This window comes from Montipora foliosa, chromosome 9, assembly GCF_036669935.1.
Source record: "Montipora foliosa isolate CH-2021 chromosome 9, ASM3666993v2, whole genome shotgun sequence".
Lineage (NCBI taxonomy): Eukaryota > Metazoa > Cnidaria > Anthozoa > Scleractinia > Acroporidae > Montipora > Montipora foliosa.
Window position 1 is genome coordinate 11162271 of NC_090877.1, and position 22500 is coordinate 11184770.

General features: G+C 43.8%; 1 protein-coding gene across 1 annotated transcript in view; it reads right to left on the reverse strand.

Annotated features, from left to right (window-relative positions):
* The window catches only part of LOC137971437 (uncharacterized), a 178359-nt gene that overhangs the window by 65884 nt on the left and 89975 nt on the right, over positions 1-22500 (reverse strand). The window contains 10 exon segments of the mRNA XM_068818265.1: positions 39-1057; positions 1942-2696; positions 3213-3423; positions 3589-11030; positions 14395-14581; positions 15256-16564; positions 17231-17456; positions 19376-20270; positions 20992-21259; positions 22327-22500. The exon segment at positions 22327-22500 is cut by the window's right edge and continues 618 nt beyond it. Coding sequence (XP_068674366.1) covers positions 39-1057; positions 1942-2696; positions 3213-3423; positions 3589-11030; positions 14395-14581; positions 15256-16564; positions 17231-17456; positions 19376-20270; positions 20992-21259; positions 22327-22500 — 12486 coding nt within the window.

Consider the following 22500-nt stretch of genomic DNA (forward strand, 5'->3'; position numbering starts at 1 on the left):
TCCAAATAAATATATATATATATAATATTATAACATACCAGAAGACTAACGATGAAACGAACTCCCATGGGAGGTGGGTAGTGTATCACTGTCCCGCTGCCAAATTCAAGTGTTGAGAACCGGAATGTGCCAAAACTATCAATAGATCGATATTTTCCAGCTGCGGTGCTCGCGGTGTGAGCGTAAAACCCTATCTTTATTGTGCGTTCGTAAGCCACATAAAAGTGCTGCACGTTGATCAGGCGACCGTTCCATTCAAACGCTACGTCACCGCGCCCAACAATGTGCACAGACGTCGCCATAATGGCATTTGAATCTTTGTCAAGAATAAAATTGGCATGAGTCCTTGTAATGGTGTACACTGATTCTAAGAATTCTGCTTTGAGGGTCTGGTTAGCGTGCACGTGGATCAGCCCAGTTCTATCACCTTGCACCTTATGCACGGTCAGGTTCAAAGGCTTGCCATCTGGTAACAAGTGAGCCGCAGCCTTCCTCATAAGATAAATTTGGTCGAATGTGTACGACATCAAGCTTTCATTGACAGTCACATAATGGTCCCACGTTCTTCCTTTGTTATCAATTCGCAGTTGTGTGTGAGGGTACTTATTTCGCGAGTCTTTAAGATACACGGTACCGGGTCCTCCAGCGTACAGAGTCGCGTCTTTGGACTCGTCTCCTGAACTTCCGCCGATAGCAGTGTAATCGCCAAGATACTTGTTCTCTGTCAGCAAATAAACTGCAATGCGACCACCTGATCCTCCGCCCGAGTTGCCACCATCTCCTGCACCGCCATTAGCAGTAATCAAGCCGTGCCCGCTGAATCGCCCACTCTTGATCCAAACGCTTCCGCCGCTGCCACCTCCAGCATTCGCTCCACTGGAAGCATCTTGTCCTTCAGTCGTGATGGTGCCGTCGACGTACAGTTCATCTCCGATTTCCATGGTAATGAGCCCTCCTGCTCTACCACCGTCCCTATTTCCTTGGCAACCAGCGGTGCCATAATGATCAGGTGTAAAAATGCTTCCATGGGCTGCGAGCTCGTTTATTCCAGTATGCCCTACAGAAACAACCCAAAATGTATTCGTTTCAACAACGCCGACATGTGATGATTGCCATTTACAATAGCGAGCCGTGAAGCAAGCATACGGTTAAGGAAAATACGCAATCTCAGTGGAATCCTCATCATTGGTACCCTTTAATAGCAAAAAGGACACTAATAAACAACACGTTCTTGCGCCTGCATATGTAGCTCGTTCTTATTAATTCTTAGTGTTCTGTACCTAACTTGCATAACACTTATTCTGTGATTTGACACAAAATACGCGTTAGGGCAATAGGGTGTTTTCACTCACGTGATCAGTAACCTTGTTTTTTCACCGAAACAAAAGAAACCATTTCCATCGAGGGTTAACTATCTGACCTGCTGTCATGCTGGTTAATCACTGATACACGTTTCATGCATACAGTTTAAGGATCTACAGCTCTCCACCCACTTTTGTCCGATGAAAGAGACAGAGCAAAACAACGGAGAGTAATCTAAATCTATGAACATCCGAATGGCCTCGAACCGAAAATGAGATGTTTTCCTTTTTAAGTTGTTTTAACACTACCACAATTATACTGCTAAATACCTTCTCACTATTACAGACGCTTAGTTTCGTGGTATGGGAAATGTTTACTTTCGTCAAATTACACAACGGAGCAAACATCCTATCCCTCCCTTCAATTATCTTTATGGAATCTGCAAAGAATTTAGTAGAGAGTTGCCCACCCGCAACCCGGGTTACTTTGTTGAGGGAAGAAGAGGGAGGACCCTGGGAACGAGGTTGAAGCACGGGAGAACGTATCCAAACCGTGACTTTTCCGAGCCCACAATATAATATGTCTGTGGTGCAACAATAATCAACAATGGTACTAATAATTGCCATAATTAAAACATACCTTTTCCACCTTTGCTACCATAACTTCCGCCGGATCCTCTACAGGAACTTGGAAGGGCCGAAGGGTCGTAAGAACTTGGGCGATCTTTTCCAGATGCGGTAATCGTGCTTCCGGTTTCAAGAAGAAGAGATGTGATGCTAACGCGATAACTATCAGCGACGATAACGGAGCCATACTTCATGTGCACTAGACCAACTTCGCACTGCATTCCACGGAAATCAGGGAAAAATACCTCAGAACCATCTTGAATCTCAAACGTGGCCAGTACAAAGGTCCCTGGTGCTGAAACAGTGGTTGTTCCATTATGTATGTCAGCCGAATGAGCGTGCGAATGAAATCTTGACTTCAACCGCTTGGTCACGAATAAATGCGTGACCTCAATCATTCGTCCATCGAGTGTAAAAGATGAATCACCTGGTATTTGTCCTGTACTCTTTGCTCCATCACCGATAACGTACAGTGAAGCACCGAACACCATCTCGGCGTCTTTGTCAACTCGCAAGTTGACTGCCGGTTTGGAGACGCTGTGCGCGGTATTGGAAGCTTCCAGGTAGATTGTTTGATTAGCACGTGAATGCAGAAGACCTGTTCGATCTCCAAACAAGCGTTCCATTTTCAGGACCGATCTCTCTTGTCGTACAGCCATGTTAAGCGCCGCTCTTCGAAAGAGATGAACCTCCGAAAACTCGTTGGAGGTTATGTTTATTTCATCTATTGTGACTGGATCTTGAACCGATCGCATCAAATTGTCAATTCTATTGATAACGAAAAACATTATATTAGTAAAGGATGATTGTGCAGCAAAACAGAAAGGTAGTCAATAGATAAGTTAGTACGCAACTGAAATCCTTATATAAGCGGCCTTGTCTCCATTGAATAGAGGTGGTAAAACACATAAAAAAAACATGCTTTCATGTACTGCTTTTTAAGAGCTACGGTGGCCGAATATCTGAAAAAATTCTGTGCTTTAATTGTTTCGTTTCAATGCCTTGCAATACTGAACACCTTTGAAAAACATGTACTTCCGTTTGCAAATATTCCCTCTCCGTCACGAACTTTCTACGAGTGAGTTCCTTTAAGTAGATGAATGCTTCTCTCTCCTTTGCTCTGGTCATCTCTTCCTCTTCTTGTTTCTGACTGTGAACAGCTCTTACATACTTGGAATAGTCGAAATAAAAATGACTCGAGATGCAGTCTACAAATTTAGAGAAAGCTACAGAATTTTTACGAGAATAAACTCACTTAAAATGTGGACTAATTTAAGTCCTAACCTTAGCTGTGTAAACGGTTTTTTGGCACGAATATCTTGCAGAAACACAGTGCCGGGTCCTCCGTAAGTGCCTGAAGAAGAACTTCCACCAAATGCCAGGTACGTTCCTCTGTAAGTGTTAGTGTTTGCATAGACTGCAATTCTGCCTCCAGCACCACCTCCAGCGCTTGATCCACCTCCATTCCCACCATTGACGTTCAGCTCTCCGTAACCTAAAGAAAGAAGAAAAAATGGTTCAAATAGTTTATTGAATCCATGTGAAAGAACAGTGACTTCATAAGACCTAGGTTTCATGCCAGGTTCATAATTATCTCACACGCAGACAAGGAAAAGCACACATGGCAACTGTCTAGAGACTACAATTAACAGAGACTTACCAATAAACGTGTCTGTTGTAAAAAGCAAGCTTCCTCCACTTCCTCCACCTGCGCCGCCACCGACTACAGCACTTTGGCCAGCAGTTGTTATTGTGCCATCATTGATGAGTAAGTTTCCCGCCTGTATCATGACATATCCTCCTCCGCTCCCTCCAACATCACTTGGTCCACTCCCACCTCTGCGGCCGGAATATTTTGGTTGGTAGAGAGAGCCATAATAGGATCCTCCGGATGCACCTTGGTAGCCGGCCCCTCCGTTACTGGCATGTCCCGCTCCTGATCCTCTTGAAAGTGACGATACTTCACTTGAAGGAACAGCCTGTCGCGCTTTGTTAGCACCTCCCGCGCTAACCAGTCCTCCGGTCTCTACGTCTAGGCTGGAAGTTAAAATGTCCAAATGATGGGCTTCTAATGCCGCATGAAATTTCACATTAAAGAAACCAACAATTATCTTCATCTCTATTTCATCCTCCAGTGTCACTGAACTGCCACTGAATAGCTTCACGCTGGAAAACATAAACGTCCCTGGCCGTTCATTGTCTCTTGAAGTCTTGGAGCCTTTTTGAAGTCTAACGACCCGTCTCTGCGTAATGTACAAGTTACGAATACCACTCAGTGTACCGTTGCACTGTAAAGCGACGGCGCCATCACCAACAATATAAACAGTGGTGGCCATGACAGCTTCAGCTCCGTTATCGACTCTCAAGTTCACTGGAGTCTTAGTTGTGGTCAGTTGTGCCTCAACAACCTCAATCACTGCTTTGTGGTTTTCATAAAGGTGTAACAGACCTGAACGGTCACCGTAAAGCTTGACAATGCTCAAAGTTAAAGTATTTGCCATGTTTGAGTTTGGTAAGATTCGTAACGACGCTTTGCGAACCATATGAAGTTCACTGAAGTGGTACAAGGTCTTGCTCTCATTTAGTGTGACGTAGCTTTCCCAGTTTTGCCCTTGATTGTCAATCTGTAATTGATTATAGGATAACTTATGACGGACGTCTTGGATATAAACCGTGCCTGGACCACCAGAAGATGAACTGCTGCTTGATATGCCACCGAGAGCTTGTATAATTCCACGGTACGCGTATTTGGACTTAAGATAAACGGAAACGCGACCACCAGAACCGCATCCCCCAGCACCATCTCCCCTGCCACCGTTAGCAGAGACTGTTCCTGTCCCAGAGAAGGTTGCTTCTATGGAAATGTAAACACTTCCACCGCTTCCTCCACCACCACGACTCCCCGTAGACGGATCTCCTCCATTGGCTGTTATAAATCCATCGTTATCCAGAGTATCGGTATCAATCCAGATCACTCCACCACCTTTACCTGCCGTCTCTGCCGCATTGCCATCGCCCCCAGGCCTTCCAGGTTGATCTGGCTCATACAGTGAGCCATACGGACTGCCACCAACCAATCCACTATAACCCACCCCACCCATGCCTCCATGTCCGCCACCAGAACCACCATTACCTGAACTTCGACCACTGCCACCGACACTTCCCTCCTCTTCAATGCTATTGTTAGTCGTTAAGGTTGCACCACGTCTGATAAGTAGCGTCGTGGATCTGATTTCCACAAATTTTCCACGAAGAGTAACTCCACTTTTCAGATCTAAGTTTCCAACACTGAGTTTTAGATTCAAAGGGGCTCCAAAATCAGAGCCACTTTTAAGCGTGACACTTGCGAACTGTTGTGTTCCTGGGTCACTCTGAAAGACAAATTGGTTGTTCTCCATGAGGGTTGTCTGTGAGGTTATTCCGAATTTCACAGCGCTCCCTGACTCAACAACAAGATGCCTAACATTAGATAGTTTACCATCCACGGTAAGAGTAGCACCGTCCACAGTTAGGTTCGAAGCCATCACCAAATTTGCACCCTTTTCGACGTAGATGTTAGTCGTTAGTGTCAGGTGACTCTCTTTGGCCTCGAGAACCTCCGCCAACATTGTCTGGTTTTCCCTAAGAGCAATTTCCCCAAGGCCATCGGACAAAAAGTCGGTGACTCGTATATTTTGGAAACGTCGTTGCAAATTGTAAATCTCAAATCGAGTCATTCCTACAAGCTGAAGTTCGTCAAAGAGATAGTTGACGATGCCCGCTTCATAAAGAACTGTTTTTGGCTTTTTACTGGCTGTCTTGAGGTTCCTGATCCAAAGGCGCTTTCGTGGAATTAGCTTCTTGTTATCGAGAATGTACAGAGTCCCTGCAGCACCAGCTTCTTGTCCAGTGCCACCTTCTGCAGTCAAGAGTCCTTCAAAACTTATTGGTTTCCCCAAGTAGATGGCAATGCGTCCTCCACTGCCTCCGCCTCCCAGACTATGTCCATTTCCACCTCTAGCACTGAGTAACCCATTGCCCAGAATGTCATCTGCTGAAATCCAAATACTTCCCCCACTGCCACCGCCACTGTTCGTGGCTTGTGCACTTGTTGCATCAACCTTTATTGTTCCCTCGAGTTGCAATTCTCTAACGATTTTTAAATGAAGATAACCGCCTCCTTTCCCTCCGGAACCATGTGTAGAGCTACCACCCCCACTTCCTGTTACATTTGGATTTAAAGCTGATCCATACCATGTTCCCAAATTTCCAGTGTTTAGTCCACCATAGCCACCATGACCAGCACCAGTTCCAACCGACTGATATCTCCCTCCAGCTCCAGGGCCTTCCTCATGTTCTTGTCCTTGGCCAGACAGATCTAATACTGCTCCAGAGTGAATAACGACATCAGAGGCCTTTAATTCCAGCCAACTCACTTGCAGAACCGCGCCAAAGTTTAGCTCCAGTCTCCCAACCGTAAATGGGACTTTCTTCAGTTTAGAATTATCAAAGGTCAAAAACGCACCATTTTTTATTCTTAGTGAGAAAAACCTGTATTCGCCGCGATTTGTAATGAAAGTATACTGGCCATCAATGTAACGAGCTGTGCGAGTTGAAGCCGAGAAGCTAACTCTTCTGTTGTCCCCAATAACCATATCCAGGATTCCAGTTAAAGTTCCTTTAAAGACATTGTTACTTCCCAGAAACATTACCTCATCTGGTACACGGATCTCTCCATCAGGGTCCACATGAAAGCTACAATAAGGCTGTAGATATCGAGAACTTGGTTCGGCCGTAAATATGACGTCATCTCGAACATAGATAAGACTATTAGAGTCTGTCAGAAGCTTGTCAGCTAGCATATCTTTTTCTAATTGAAGTGTGACTTTGCCGTATAGATGGAGCTCTTGAAAATGATAAGAGGCTACGGATGATTCATTAAGCAGCACAGGAAGTAAAGAGGTTGATGTTATGCCAATGTTCGAGAGATAAAGTTTTTTCTTGCGAAGCGCCGTTCTTCCAACCTCGATGTAAACAGTGCCCGGTGACCCACTGTTTCTTTGAGAGTTACCTCCTCGAGCACTGAAAATGCCGCCATATTTGTCCTCACCGGTGATTAATAAAAAAATACGACCGCCACCTCCTGCCCCTGCAACGCTACTGAATCCATCACCTCCGTCACCTCTGATGCTTCCACGGCCCCTTATTTTCTCTGTAACTGTGATATGCACACTACCTCCACTGCCTCCTCCACGGTTCATGTCTGCACTCCAGCCGTTTGAAGATATCACACCATCAAGAATCAAAACGGAAGCATCGATGTCTATAATACCGCCTCCATTGCCATTACCATTACTCTGGGCTTGTGATGTACCTCCTCCACTTCCGAATTCGCTCGCTGTAAACAAAGAACCGTACACCTTACATCTTTGTAAAGTGTTACCCCCACCACAGCCGCCAAAGCTGCCACCCGTTAACGGATATGAACTACCCGCTCCGATGCCAAGTCCTGCAGGATACCCCAAGCCATCAGAACGTAGAGTACCATTGAATGCAACATTTAATAGCGGAGTTCTCACTTTAAGGTACCTTCCTTCCAAAGATCCTCCAAACCCAACATCAATAGAGACTGATCGGAGCTCAACGGGAACCTTGCCACTGCTATCTACCTCAAATCGTATGTAACCTCCACTTGAAACTTTAAGCGAACGGAAAGAATACGTTCCAGGAGTATTGGCAAACGTACCAATAATTCCAGTTTTCGCAATGACTACTGAAGCGCCCTGACCAACAACAACTTCTTGCCCGCCCGTTAATTTACCTGCTAAATAAAGTGAAGGGGAAACAACTGTTCTTGTTATGAAAAATACTGGCGCAAGATTTAGAATTGCTCCTTTATCCACGATCATCGCCCACGGAAACATAAATGGTCGTGAAGTCACAGCCTTGCCAGCACCTAAGGTAAGTGTTTGATTGAGATGTACGTGAAGGCTTCCACTTCCATCCCCTTCAAGATCCTGAATCTCGATCTTCATTTGGGCATGCTCTATATTTGCTACTTCAAGTCGAGCACCATTAACGAGTTTAAGGAGCCGCATTGTGTAAGACACTTTCTTTTCATGCATGACAATGGTATTTGCTTCGGTTTTTCTATTTCCGTTGTCCACGATTGTAGAGTTACGAGGCAAACCAACGACGTACTCCCGTATAAATATGGTTCCAGCTGCACCACATGCAGATCCACATCCGCCAAAAGAGTTGATTCTTCCAGTAAAGGAAGATTTATCTCTAACATACAATGCAATGCGACCACCGGAGCCACCTGAGGCACCCAGACCTGCTCCACCGTTAGAAGCAATCTCACCATGTCCCGACAAAGTCCTCGTCTGCAATAAAACACTACCTCCACTAGCACCGCCACTAGAATGGTCTGCACCATTGGCACTAACAGATCCATACAAAGTGAATTTCTCCTTAACGTCCAGCAGAATGATTCCACCACCACGGGCGCTTTTACCGCTGCCGTAATGTTGCGGCTCAAATACAGATCCGTAGGACTTTCCTCCTAGGCTTCCCCCACCCTCCCCTCCATGACCACACCCACTGCCTGAGCTTCGAGCAGCACCTGGACCACCGAGGTAGCCTCCACTGTCACACAATATCTTGGCCTGATTGTCAATAATCATATTCGTGGCTGTTACATTAAGAAGTTTCATATCAGCACTAGACGTGATTGTGGCTCCCTGACCAAGATGTATTGAGTCTACCTTCATGGTGACATTTCCTTGAGCAAAGGTTATTTGCGCGTTCGTATCCAGTCGCAATGAAGTGAGATGAAACTGCATGTCTGAAAAACTTTTCTTGATTCTACCATCAGCGTCTACTTGAACCGAGGAACCTGCCAGGAGTTTCAAGCTGGTGGCCCAAAGTTTTCCTGTCGAAGTTACTTTTAAGATCTTGGACTTACCAAGTATTGGTTCGTTCGTACTCAAAACCCCTCTTATCACAACACTGGGCGAACTTGGACCTGCAAACGTTGGTTGAGTGTGAAAATACATAGACCCGCCAGCCTGGATTTCAAGGTCACAGGCAAATTGCCTGGATGATGGCAGCAAATTAAAAATATCCATCCGACTTCCAGAAGAGACTGTGATTTTACCTGTTCCATCTGTAACGAGCCACTTCGTACTTAACGTCAAGGCATTTGACAAAAATGTTCCATGCTTTACTATGCGTATTTCATCAAAGGTATGGGACGTTGAGTTGGGTAATCGCGCTGGAGGGTATCCACTCACTTTGTTCCAGAAAACTAGCGTTTCATAGATTGTGCCTTGCCTCAAATCACGAACGAGTACCGTTCCCGAGGCACCAGCTAGATGTCCATTACCACCAGCAGCATCAAAAACCCCACGAAATGCACTTTGCCCATTGAGAACAGTTATTCCTATTCTTCCACCGCCTCCTGCACCAGCTGGAGAGTTCGCATCTCCGCCACTCACTCTGAAGGTACCAGACCCTGTGAGGAAATCTGTTAACACCTGGATACTCCCTCCACTTCCAGCACCACTTCCAGAAGTTCCTGGCCCGCCACTAGCATCAATAAGTCCATCGTTTATTAGATCTCCGGTTTTAAGAATTACAATACCACCGCCCCGTCCACGGTTTTGATGAGTCCCTCCACCAGTTGAGCCATAGTCAGTAGGGTGTGAGATGTTACCGTAGAGAGAATAGTTAATATCGCCACCACCGAGTCCACCATAGCTACCACCATTGCCGGAAAATGCTGGGATGGAGTTCTCAAAAGCTGATGTCTTAGCCATAATTGATCCACCCGAAAATACGGTAAGCTTAGAGACAGACAAGGTGCTAAACACACTTCTTGTGTTTCCTGGCTCAATATAAATGGTAGCTCCTCCTTGTATATCCAAAGAAGTGTAACTATAGTTTCCTTGTCCCAGGGAACACGACTGACCAGAAAGAAGTACGAAGTTTTCGTAATCACATGCGATGTAGTAGGTCACGTTGTAACGTGTTTCGTTCATTATAACATAGATGGTCTCGTTTACGGAAATAGGAACTGAAACATTCTTGAAAATTAGGTATGACTCGTTCCTTTTTTGGTATACGTGCTTGCCCACACCACAGGGGTTATACAACGTTTTCGATGCAAATGCAACGACTTCGTATCCATGAGGACAGTCTTCCCTGTTTAGAGACGGACCAATTGTATGCTGCACTCGTTCATTATTTGTCACAACAGGTATATCAGAAGCGAGAACTGCACCATAATCCAGCTGTACGAGGTCAGTGGCAACAAGTTTTACCTGGTTTGGCGAGGTAGTCGTTAGACTCCCGTCATCCTTGATTCGAATGGAAGAAAATTGTACTGAAGTCTTTCCTTGTTGAGGCGTTTGTCTAAAGCCAGTATGCCCAGGGTACGTGAGTACAAGTTTTCCTCTTTTGGCGATGGTCAGGTCTGATATTCCAACAAGGCTTCCAGCGAGATTTATTTGGGTATGACTTGCAATAACGAAACTTGGAGGGACGGATAGCGTTCCGCCTTCTTGGATATTAGCATTGAATTCGAGCTCCATCGTAGGCAACACTAAACCCGTGACGCCGATGTAAACATCTTGATCAAGTTTGATAACAAGCAACGCCGATTTGTCGCCAGTTATTTTCTTAGTGATAAGGGTCATAGGACTTCCCGGAGAGCACGTTATCATTCCAAAAGTACTCGCTTTTAAGAGTGTTATCTCATCAAAAGTGTAATCGATTTGCTTAGGGTCACAAACAAGCACAGTAGGCGACGCATTGTCTAACACATTGTTTCCCTGTACGATAAGCTGTGAATGCTCGGATTGACTCTGTGTCTTCATTAAGTACAGCAATCCAGACGCTCCTATCTTCTTCCCGCTGCCACCATGTAGTGTGTATGAAAAAGAAAGTGACGACGACTTGTAGTAAAGTGCAGCTATACCGCCACTTCCACCTCCGCCTGATGAGATTCCGCCATCACCTCCGTGGACGTCAAAGGCTCCTGCGCCTTCAATAATACTTGCATTGATAAAAAGACTGCCTCCAGCACCGCCACCACTTTCTGAGGTTTTCGCATTCTGGCCGCTGTTAAAAATGAAGCGGGTAGAAGAGAAGTTACTAAAAATGCAGTGGTTTGAACAACATTGTAACAGACCTCACTCGATATTGTTTCCTTTACTGTATTAAACGCAGTTACTTTATAATGAAGGGGTAGTTTCTAAAGAAACTGTGGTGCTGCGTCGGTGGGGAAGTAGTATACAAAAATTTGGTTTTATCAACGGAGTTGATAATGTAAATTGGCCACCGTACAGAGATTCTAAAAGCTGACGTTTCGAGCGTTAGCCCTTCGTCAGAGCGAATCGAGGGATTATGGGTTACGTGTAGTTTTTATAGTAGAGTAGGAGCTACGCTATTGGTGGTAACATGGCAACGTGAAAAATAGGAATATATTAGTTAAATGAAAAGCGTTCGTTAATACCGTGAGGATTAAGGGTGCCGATTTGAAAGATGAATTTTTGTTCCAGATTCTTGCGGCTTTCCGTCGTACCTAGATGTAGGGAAAGGCCGCAGATAGCCATGTGTTTTTTGGAGTGGTTAGGCAGATTGAAATGGCGAGCGACTGGCTTGGATGCATCCTTGTCATTCTTCTCAACATCGCGAAGGTGTTCGCGGAATCGGTCACCTAGTCGTCTACCTGTCTCACCAATGTATAATTTATTGCATAACGTACAGGTTATGCAATAAATGACATTTGCGGAGGTACATGTGAAACGATCGGTGATCTTAACAGATCGCTTAGGTCCCGATATCTTGCTAGTGTTAACAATGAAAAGACAAGTTTTGCATCGTGAGCGCGCGCATTTGAAAGTGCCGGGTTGCTCGTTAGTTTTGAGCGCGCTTCTAACTAAAAAGTTGCCTACGTTTTTGTCGCGTTTGAATGAAATAAGTGGAGGTTGCGAAAAGATTCTACCAGTCTCGGGATCATTTTGGAGTAATTTAAAATTACTAAGAATGATGCTTTTGACTGCGTGATTATGAGGATGGAAAGTGAGGGTGAATGGAATTCTGTCATTCTTATCTTTTTGTGACGTTTGTAGCGATGACTGTCGATCAAATTGTTGGGCGCGATGATGGCCCGCTTTGACCACAGAGACAGGATAGCCACGTTTTTCGAAGAACTGGCACATCTCCTCTGATTTGCTGGAAAAATCGGAGTCATCACTACATAGACGTCGAAGTCTAAGAAATTGAGAATAAGGGATGGAGTTCTTGACATGTGATGGATGTGACGATGAATACAACAAATAACTGTGTGAATCAGTAGGTTTGTAGTGCACACTAGTACATAGCACGTTGCCTCTAATAGAAACGTTGATATCTAGAAAAGCCAATGAAGTTTCCGAAATTTCCCAGGTATATTTAAGAGCCGGATGAAAAGAGTTGACGGAGGTTATAAATTGATCGAGTTCTTCTCTGCTGGATGAAATAGCGCCGATGCAGTCGTCGATGTAACGGCCGTAGAGTTCAGGTTTGGGGCCGTTGTACTGACTAAAAAATTGGTGTTCAACATATCCTACAAAAAGATTGGCATAGCTAGGTCCCATTCTTGTGCCCATCGCTACACCATTAATTTGTTTGTAATAGTTGCCGGCGAATGAAAAACAATTAAGCGTTAAAACTAGTTCGGCAAGGCGGAGGAGCGTTTCCGAGCTAGGTTCTTTGACAGTGCGTTGATCGAAAAAGTGTTTAAGTGCTTGAAGACCTTCGCTATTAGGAATGACTGTGTATAGAGATGTAATGTCCATGGTGAAAATAAGTTTGTCTTGGCCGGAGAAATTGAAATCGCGGAAAATTTGTAGTGCGTGTGTACTGTCTTTAATGTATGATGGCAAAGATTTGACGATAGGCGTCATAATCCTGTCTAAGTAGCTAGAAATGAGTTCGGTGGGGCAACTACAGGCAGAAACGATAGGGCGACCTGGGTTGTTGGGTTTGTGAATTTTAGGCAAGAAGTAAATGCACGAAGTTCTAGGGGTGTTGATGATAAGATTAGTGGCAGTGTCCGGTAATTCCTGATTAACTATAAGATTTTGAATGGTATCTTTGACAAGTTTTTGATTGTTGGAAGTGAGATCTTTAGGGATTTTGGCATAAAACGAGGTATCCGAAAGTTGCCGCAAAGCTTCTTTTTGGTAAAGGTCGGACCGCCAAACAACTACCGCGCCGCCTTTGTCGGCCGATTTGACAACTATGTCGTTGCGTTTACTAAGATTTTTAAGCGCCGCCCACTCTTCCGAGGAAAGGTTGGAAAATTTAGTGTTGCGATTGAATTTAAGTTTGTGAATGTCGTGACGGCATTTTTTGGTGAAAAAATCTAAAGAGGCAAATTGTCCCTCTGGGGGAGTCCATTTGGATTTGCGAACTAGAAGTGTTTCAAAAATATCTTTATTAGAAGTGTCCGAATCATGCTCTTTGTCGTGAAAAAAGGCTTTTAACTGAACGCGGCGAAGGAATTTTTCGACATCTTGCTTAATAGAAAATTCGTTGGTGCGTTTGGTAATAGGGACAAAATTTAGGCCCTTACTGAGAACAGATTTCTCTGAGTCAGTAAGCGGAAGATTTTCTGGAATTGTAATTACGGTATTATGGCTATGCAATGTAGTGTCGTCGGTAATTTGCGGACCTATTAATTGTTGAAGTTTTAGAGTCTTGGTTTGGTGTAAATGGTCAAACAGTCCAGAATTAAGTTCTCGGATTTTAGCGCGAATCGATTGTACTAAAATTGCTGGACAGATTTTGGAAAGTTCGGAGCGACAATGAAGAATTTGTTTGTCAAGTGCGATTCGTTTTTGGCACATAGCTCTAATTGTGATCCTCATAATATTACGTGAGAAGAATGACAAGGATGCATCCAAGCCAGTCGCTCGCCATTTCAATCTGCCTAACCACTCCAAAAAACACATGGCTATCTGCGGCCTTTCCCTACATCTAGGTACGACGGAAAGCCGCAAGAATCTGGAACAAAAATTCATCTTTCAAATCGGCACCCTTAATCCTCACGGTATTAACGAACGCTTTTCATTTAACTAATATATTCCTATTTTTCACGTTGCCATGTTACCACCAATAGCGTAGCTCCTACTCTACTATAAAAACTACACGTAACCCATAATCCCTCGATTCGCTCTGACGAAGGGCTAACGCTCGAAACGTCAGCTTTTAGAATCTCTGTACGGTGGCCAATTTACATTATCAACTCCGTTGATAAAACCAAATTTTTGCAGTTACTTTATAGTTTCTTAGTGACGTCCCGCTTAAGTAGGAAGCGGGGCTAGGCGTTACTAGCCTCCTTGCTTTTCTAATGAAAGTTACGCTTCTCTTTTTCTCTTTACGTTTACAACTGAAAGGCAGAAAACTTTATTTCCGAACAAGTTCAAGACGCACTGACCTTGATGTTATCTGTCCATCAATTTGAAGCGTGCCACTGACCGAAAGGTTAAAAAAGCCGCCTCCATAACCACTGCTACAGCTCACGTCAGACCTTCCAGCATACCCAGCTTTGCCAAATGAGGTTGGAAAAAACACTGAATCAAAGGGAGCTTTCCTTGTGCCTCCAAACCCGATTCCTCCGAAGCCTGCAAAAATCGTACAAAAAACCCCAAAAAATCTTTAAAGAATTGAAAACTTCAGAGAAAATTTTACATGACGAAGTGCTAGTATACTATTGTTACTGACAAAGAATGGTCATCAACAGTACTTGACGTATTCGAAACAGTTTCCTTTGTTACTATCATTGTGGCTCATCTTTGTTGTAAGGGCCTCTTTCGAAGCTAACCCAGAATTTCTCAAAATAAACTGCACTCTTTCATTGCGGCCATACATTATGACAGCAATTCCTGAAAACGCTTCCGCAAAATGGCTGTGATATTGCTTGACTCGAACTGACTACCGAATTGTCCCGAAGCGTTTTTAACCGCTTTTGGGGAGGCGGCGTGGTCTAGTGGTTAGTGCGTTGGGTTTGCATACGGTGTCCCTGGGTTCAAATCCCATTCTGACGTCTGCCTTGGATTTGTTTCCGGTTGTCCCGGATTCAACTCTATCACGCTTTGTAAATAGCCAACTGGTTGCCTCCTTCCAGCTGGGGTTCTTAATCATATTTCTTTCAAATTATTGAAAGTGGGGTGCCTGTGAACTAGCTTGATAGCTAAGTGCACTTCTACTATAAACAAAGCATTTCCATTTTTTTCACATTTTTGGTACCCAAAGAAGGTAAAAAATAGAAGACAACAAACCAAACTTCAAAACTCACCGGCATGGCTGCCTCCAGAGCCAGCAAGGTAAACATCCGTACTTGGACACCTTTGCCCTCCACCATCGACACTTATTTTTCCTGACTCGTCTACAGTAACAGACTTAGCAACTACAGTAAGATTTCGTCCGATTAATTCTCCACCAGCGTTTATGACAAGTGAATCAGTGCTCAGTGTATACCTTCTATCGACTGCAGACATTTTCAAGGAGCCCTGGCTCATGATTGATATGGTCTGAAACGTGAACTGCATTGGTTGAAGAGTACCGGTATCGAGAGCTCCAGAACTATCTCCAAAAGTAACTTTGCACTGGGAAATTGTCAAATCTGTGACACCAATGAGGTAACCAGCGTTAAGTGACAATGAGTTCTTGTGAAGCATAACCCTGTTTGGCAGCTTGATGTACCCTGATTGGTAGATTTTCAGGTTGACTGGGATGTAATAATTTGTGTTTGGAATGGTGACAAGCTGATTTGACCCAACATGCACAAACCCAAAGCTGTCCCCTTCGAAGGTACCGTAGAACTTTCTGAATGTGTGAAAGCGAATGTTGGAACCATCTGGTTCAATGGCAAGATGTGCCGATCCACCAAGTCTAACTTCATCAATAACAAGTCCTTGGTATACTGTAGCACCAAGGCTCACATCATCCAAAGCAACTGAGACCATTGGCATGGAACTTGATATTAACCACGTTCGCGCACTGTCACTTCTCAAATCAAAATAGTTGTTTATCTCCTCCTTGGACGCTCGTTTCCCTTGATTAAAAACTTCAAGAACACTGAAACCTGTCACTTTATTTTTCTTGTAAATCGTGCCTGCAGCCCCAACTTCAATGCTGGAACTACCTCCATAGGAAAAAATAGTTCCAGAAAAAAAGGACGAGTTATAATGTAGAGCAATCCGCCCTCCACTTCCCCCGCCTCCACCATTATCTCCACCGGCCCCTCCATTTGCCAGAATAACACCCGACCCATCAAAGCTTCCTGTTTCAATTAAAACACTGCCACCACTCCCTCCACCATAAACAGAGTTCCTGAGAGCATCCTTTCCATTGACTGTAACTTCACCATTAAGAATCATTTTCTCACGAGCTGCAATATGGAGAACCCCACCGCCATTCGCCTCAGTGGCTCCGCTTTCGCCGCCACCAGAGCTTCCGAATGCCCTGGGCTTTACAAAGTCTCCATAGAAGGCACCAGTGATGGTTTGTGATTGGCCTCTTCCTCCTCTCCCGCCGTGGCCTCCTCCTGAGGATCCGCCATGATGGTACTGTCCAGCTCCTGGTCCAGGCCCAGCTACAACGGCCTAAGGATCATAGCAATGAAAGTTCGCTATCAACGATGTTACGCCTGTGATACCCAACTACCTATAAAAAAATACTGGTGATTTGCAGTATTAAGCAGGCAAATCCTGGTGATATCAAGCGTAATGGGAACGGTGAAAGAGTGAACCATTTTTAGTGTTTAGTTACTTTTTTCTTTTCTTCACTGACCTTTCCAGGATTCCTGATTTTCTAGGTGAGAAAATATCCATCATTTAAAAGGTTGTAATGGTAATGGGTTTATATAACGCACATATCACATAACTTCTCATGGCGGTTTACAATTCCTTCGCTCGGGTGATATCGCCAAGAAAACAGCCTGTAAAGGCGCCTGAGCGTTGGCCCAACCGGGATTTGAGCCTGCAATCTCCCGGACGAAAGCCCGATGCTTAACCAACTGAGCCACCGGTCGTCGGTACAAAGACAATTTAAGAGTCACTTTTTCCCCCTTCCTTCTTCCCGTGGGTTTCGTAATCAAAGTGTCATGAGCATAGAAGAATCCACCCAGGGTAATTCGACGACACAAAGTGACCGCAGAAAGAAAAACATATAAAGTTAAAAGACAAAAGTTATAAGTTAATTATAGTGATAAATACCAGTACTTAAAGACAACCGAAGAGAATAAGAGAAGACATGATCAAGAAACTTGCCTTATAATTGAGATCAATAACTCCTGATTGTTCAATCGTCACAGAGTCACAAGCTATAGACAGACGAGAAGCAGTAAGAATTGCTCCACTGCGTATCCACAGTGTCGTGCACGTTATCGAAAGCCCCTCCTTGTCGCTTTGTATCTCTATGCTGCCACCACCCTGGATCTCTATAGCATCGAATTTCAAGTCTGTGGAGGTTTGGTTGTTTGGAGCGATGAGTTCCCTATAGGTTAAAAAGAGATCGGTTGTGTTCATGACAAGTCTATATTCATTCGTACAATGGTCAAAAAATGTAATGTAAAAAATTGTAAATGCTTTGTTTATAGTGGAAGTGCCCTTAGCTATCAAGATAGTTTACAGGCATCCTATGTTTTAATAATATGAAAGAAACAATTCACATTCAACAGAAATACGATTAAAAACCCCAAATGGCAGGAGGCGACCAGTTCGCTATTTACAAAGCGTGGTAGACTTGAATCCGGGACAGCCGTAAACAAATACAAACCAGGGGCCCGTTTCTCGAAAGTCCCGAAAACCCATTTGTGAAACTGCCAGCCGCTTGTTTTGGAAAGGCGATCTTTTAACATGTTTTCAAGCTAACTAAAAGAAATATGTATGTGAAGTTTGACGACTTAAATCCTCTGCGTTCTTGAGATACAAAAGGAACTGTGACACCCGAGAATGCCCCGAAAAGTTTCGAGACTTTCGAGAAACAGGCCCCAGAAATTAAAACGGGATTTGAACCCGGGGCAACCGCATGCAAACCCGACGCCCTAAGCACCGGCCCACGCCGCCTCCTGTCAATGGGAGACGCGATGTTAGCACAAAAGCGCGAGATCTTGGTCCGAGCCCAAACTAGACTGGTACTAGAGTCCCGTCATAAGTATAACGATAGAGCAAGTTTCAATTGAGTGTCGTAAAACCAAAACCAAAGTAATTACTTTGGCCAATCAAAAACGACTAAGACAATCCGGCAAACCAATCAAAACTCGAAGTAATTACACGTAGCCGACACAAGCGCAGGAAAATGTGCACGCGTGAGCCACGATTGGTTATGGTTTCACTTCTGATTGGTTGAAAAAATGGCGCGAGAACTTTGAACCAATCACTGAGTGAAGTAATCATAAACTAAAGTAATTATCTAATTACTTTCGACACTAAATTGAAAACCGCTCTAATACACAACGTTTAATGAAATAGCCTGAATATGCCATCCCAGAGAAACATTACTTAGCTTCAGATTGGGTTCGGTCAACAGCACAATGATTTGCATCATGGGCATAATTGAAACCGGTCAATGATGATCGCTGTTGCTTGACCAACTTGCCACTTTCCGCTGGGGCCTATGGGTATCTAGTCAAACTAAAAGACCATGTCCAGGGTTGTCTTATAGCATACATGGTTATCCAAAGACGTAGCACTACTGATTTAGAAACAAACTACCACAGCATCTTAAAGTGCCTATCACCTCAAAAAACTTTTTCACTTTACTTATTTTCCGAAATCCGTCGTCCGAAATACATTGCGTTGTTTTCAGTACCTTTTTATTGAAAATTCACTTTTTTATTCGTTTTGAAAGACGTGAAAAGTGATCATAGTTTGAGCCATGACCGAGTAGATGCATTGAAAGGGAATGGGTTCGATACCAGATTGATGTCACAAATTACTTTGCATCGCTTTCTTTAAAGAAATATTCAAATGCAAAGCAGCCGGTATTAAACCAGCACTTCTTCCCTGCACGGTCGTAGATCAAATTGCAACTAGTTTTTTTTTTTTTTTCAATCTTTAGGAGCCTCAATGAATTCGAAGACGAGACTTCCACTAACCAAAAAAATAGTCGAAAGAGAGAAATGATCCTTGCACTTATCTGGCAAACGTCGGAGTGAAATTAGGGTTTTGCCAAAGATGGAAGAACCCTGCTTGATATTAGCTCATTTCTGTCCTGTTAGATCCATATATCAAGCAACTTCTCAAAGGAACGAGACAAGTTAAAATGAGATAATTTTCACGCTTTTATGACAAGCAGGAGCCTGCCGTTTGCCGCTGGCCGTAAACGTCATGCTTAATCTCTCTAATGTTAGAAAAGTGCAGCGACATGTTGAGCGGAAAGGGTTTGTTGAGGTTATAGACACTTTAACAAACCTCAGTATGAGTTTCCCTTTATTGCCAACTGTGACATTTTGAGCGCCACTCAAACTTCCAGCCACGATCATCTTAATTCCATCTACGACGAGATCCTGGGATAGTTTTAGATCTCCCCTGGGATATACATTGACACCCCACAGGAGCTCCGGTTGCTGTTGTTGGCTGTCAGATGTCATTTTCAATTCCTGATTGGGTCGGACATGCAAAATTCCAGAACGATCGCCGAGAATGCCTGCGACGTCCCAACGAATGGGCGATGCAGCTGGACTCGTAAGAACGGCGAGTTGTGATTGGCCCCGAATATCAACTTCGTCAAAAGTCATTTCTACTGTGTTGGGTTCTGGTGTTAACCACGTTCGCCCTCCGTCATATCGTTCTTCTGTGATGTCATCTGTCAGAGGAGAACCTACATTGTTATTATCCACAATGAGCTGCTTGTAGTCTAGGATTTTATTATAGAGATATATGGTTCCTGCGCCACCTGCCTCTTTGGTACCTGATCCACCATGCGCCTCAATTTTCCCACTAAATGTTCGGTTCTCAAAATCAACAGAGATACGTCCTCCTCCACCGCCCCCACTGGTACCAAACAACCCGCTTCCACCTGAGGCTCGAACGACGCCATTGCCCTTAAAGAACTTTGATGAGATCCACAAACTTCCTCCACTCGCTCCTCCAGTTGATTGGTTGTGTGCATTCTCGCCGTTTACACTGACTAGACCATCTAGTGTCACTGTATCCCTTGCCGCTAGCCTGATAACTCCTCCCCCGGAGGATAACGTACTTCCGCTTCCGTGGGACAGAGGCTGATACAAAGAGCCATAAGACCGACCGGGTACTGAGCCGGAGTCTCCGTTCCCACCGCGGCCACCATGGCCGGCACCCGCGGTACCTAGAGGAGTGAGGGAAATGTTACGATAAACTTGATTCAAGATTTATTATTCGAGAGAAAATGCAGACATAGCAATGACGAGTGTAAATGCTGAACCGTTGGATCAGGTTACCTGATCAAACTCCAAATAAATTTGGCTTATATTTACTTTTACATAATAAAAGTTAGTTTGGGCATTGAAGTTTTGCGGCAACGTTTAACAAGCTGTCTCCTCCTTAAAGGGCAATGTGGAGTAAAAGATTATGAGAAAGGAGAAATAATGGGAGAAACAGAGAGGTGAGCCAGCCACGAACAAAAAGGAATGAGTAAGCAAACAAATTAAAGACGACCGTAAACGAAAACAACAACTCAATGAAAAAACACCAAAAAAAGGGAGGAGCCTGACAATGCATTAAATGAAATTAAGGAGATTTCCACGGGAAAGAACGCAACCAAACAGACTTTTTGTAAATCAAAGACTGCTTATGCACCAACTCTTTCATGTGAGAAACGAAAGTTTATGGCTTGCAGTCTCTAGCAAATACATAATTTTATGCACTTTCTTCACGGCCACGATAGTTTCATAAATTTATCCACTGATTTCATCTTTAAAATTTCTTGAGGGGTCCAAAGTTCCCACAACATCTCATTAATTGCCCATGCGTGCATGAATAATTTACAAGCCAGCAAAAGAAGTAACAGGATAGTAAGACCTGAAATGGGTATGCCCAGGGCGTCATACCTGATGGTCTTCCGGTTCCTATTGTTGCACCCAATCCTCGTTCCTCTGCGGTAATAACTCCAGATGCCTCAACCTCTATCTCGCCAGCACTGATGTTGATCCATTTGCCTTGGATTGAGCCACCAGCCATCACTCTCAAGCTTTCATGAAGGAGGAGAGTAACTGTCGGGGAGCTTGTAACAGTGTCCACTGCCGAGAGTTTGGCGCCGTTCATAATTGTCAGTGAATTTAAACTAATCGTCTTCTTGCTAAAACCCTGGGTTTGACCCTGAGAAGAGGACCAAAGACAATGGGGAGAAACCTTTCGTTATTCGGAAACATATAACACGAAACTTAAATTTTTCTCGTTTTCCCTAAGGCTTTGCTGGATATTAAATTTTTTGTTTAAGGGAATATTGAAAGATTGCTGGTGTTTGTATGTTAACATAGTACAATTTTAAGCACGGATTTCTTTGTTTGTTTCTTGCTTCTGTTCACAGCAGGAGTGTAAAAAGGCCAAACTCTTCCTTACAAAAAGGAGGTCTCATTCTTATTTTTAAAAGAAGCAAAACGATTAGCGCGGTTTCAAGAGGCTGAAACAAACGTGGCCAATTAAATATTATTATTCCGTATAAGTAAAATACTCCTTACACGTTTTCACGATTTCATTCAGTGATTTCTATCTATGTGTTTTAAGCTCCAACCCACTTGAATAATTGCCATCTGCAGTTGCAGATCCAGTTCATAGATTAGGTAAAATCGTAAATGGTTTGAACCCAGAAGTCATGTCATAATTAAGTGAAGTACGATCGTCCGGGTGAGTGTTGTTCAGAGATGGACTGTTTCGGGTGACATTGCCGGAATGCCCTTTTGACAACCTTAGTGGAAGTCATCTTCAGACTCAAGCGGTTTGTGTAACGTCAGTGGATGATATAATATATCTATTGTGGTTGTTGATATGATTCACGAAGTCCTGATGTTATTGGTCGACTGTCAGCTAAACCTAGATGTCATTGGCGGTGACAACTATAAACAATTATTGGTGCTTTTCAATCCGTTTTAGTCTAATGTCTGTACGTGTATTTTTGGTAAAATAGGTTACACAAATCACTTGACTCTGAACTGAATATGACTTCCGCTTAGGTTATCAAAACGTCAGTCAATGTCACCCAAAACAGTCCTTTTCAAGACCAAGTCACCCGGACGATCGTACTTCACTTAGCTATGAGTTTACACTTTCTATTCTGCAAAGCAGCATTATCTGAGCTCTCCAAGGTGAAAACAACTTGAATCCAGATACATCTAACTTCTTCCAGATAATGATAAGTATTAACCTATTACATCACTTATGAATACCTCTGCCGTCACTATGAATTCTGCGCCTCCCCCAATGGTCAAATTATCCATTCCATGAATCATTCCTTCTAGAGAAATCCTGGGGTAAAAAAGGTCCTTCAACAAGACGTCGCGAGGCAGATGAAGAAACCCTTCGTTGTAAATGTGGAAACTTGACGGAAACAACCTGGGAGC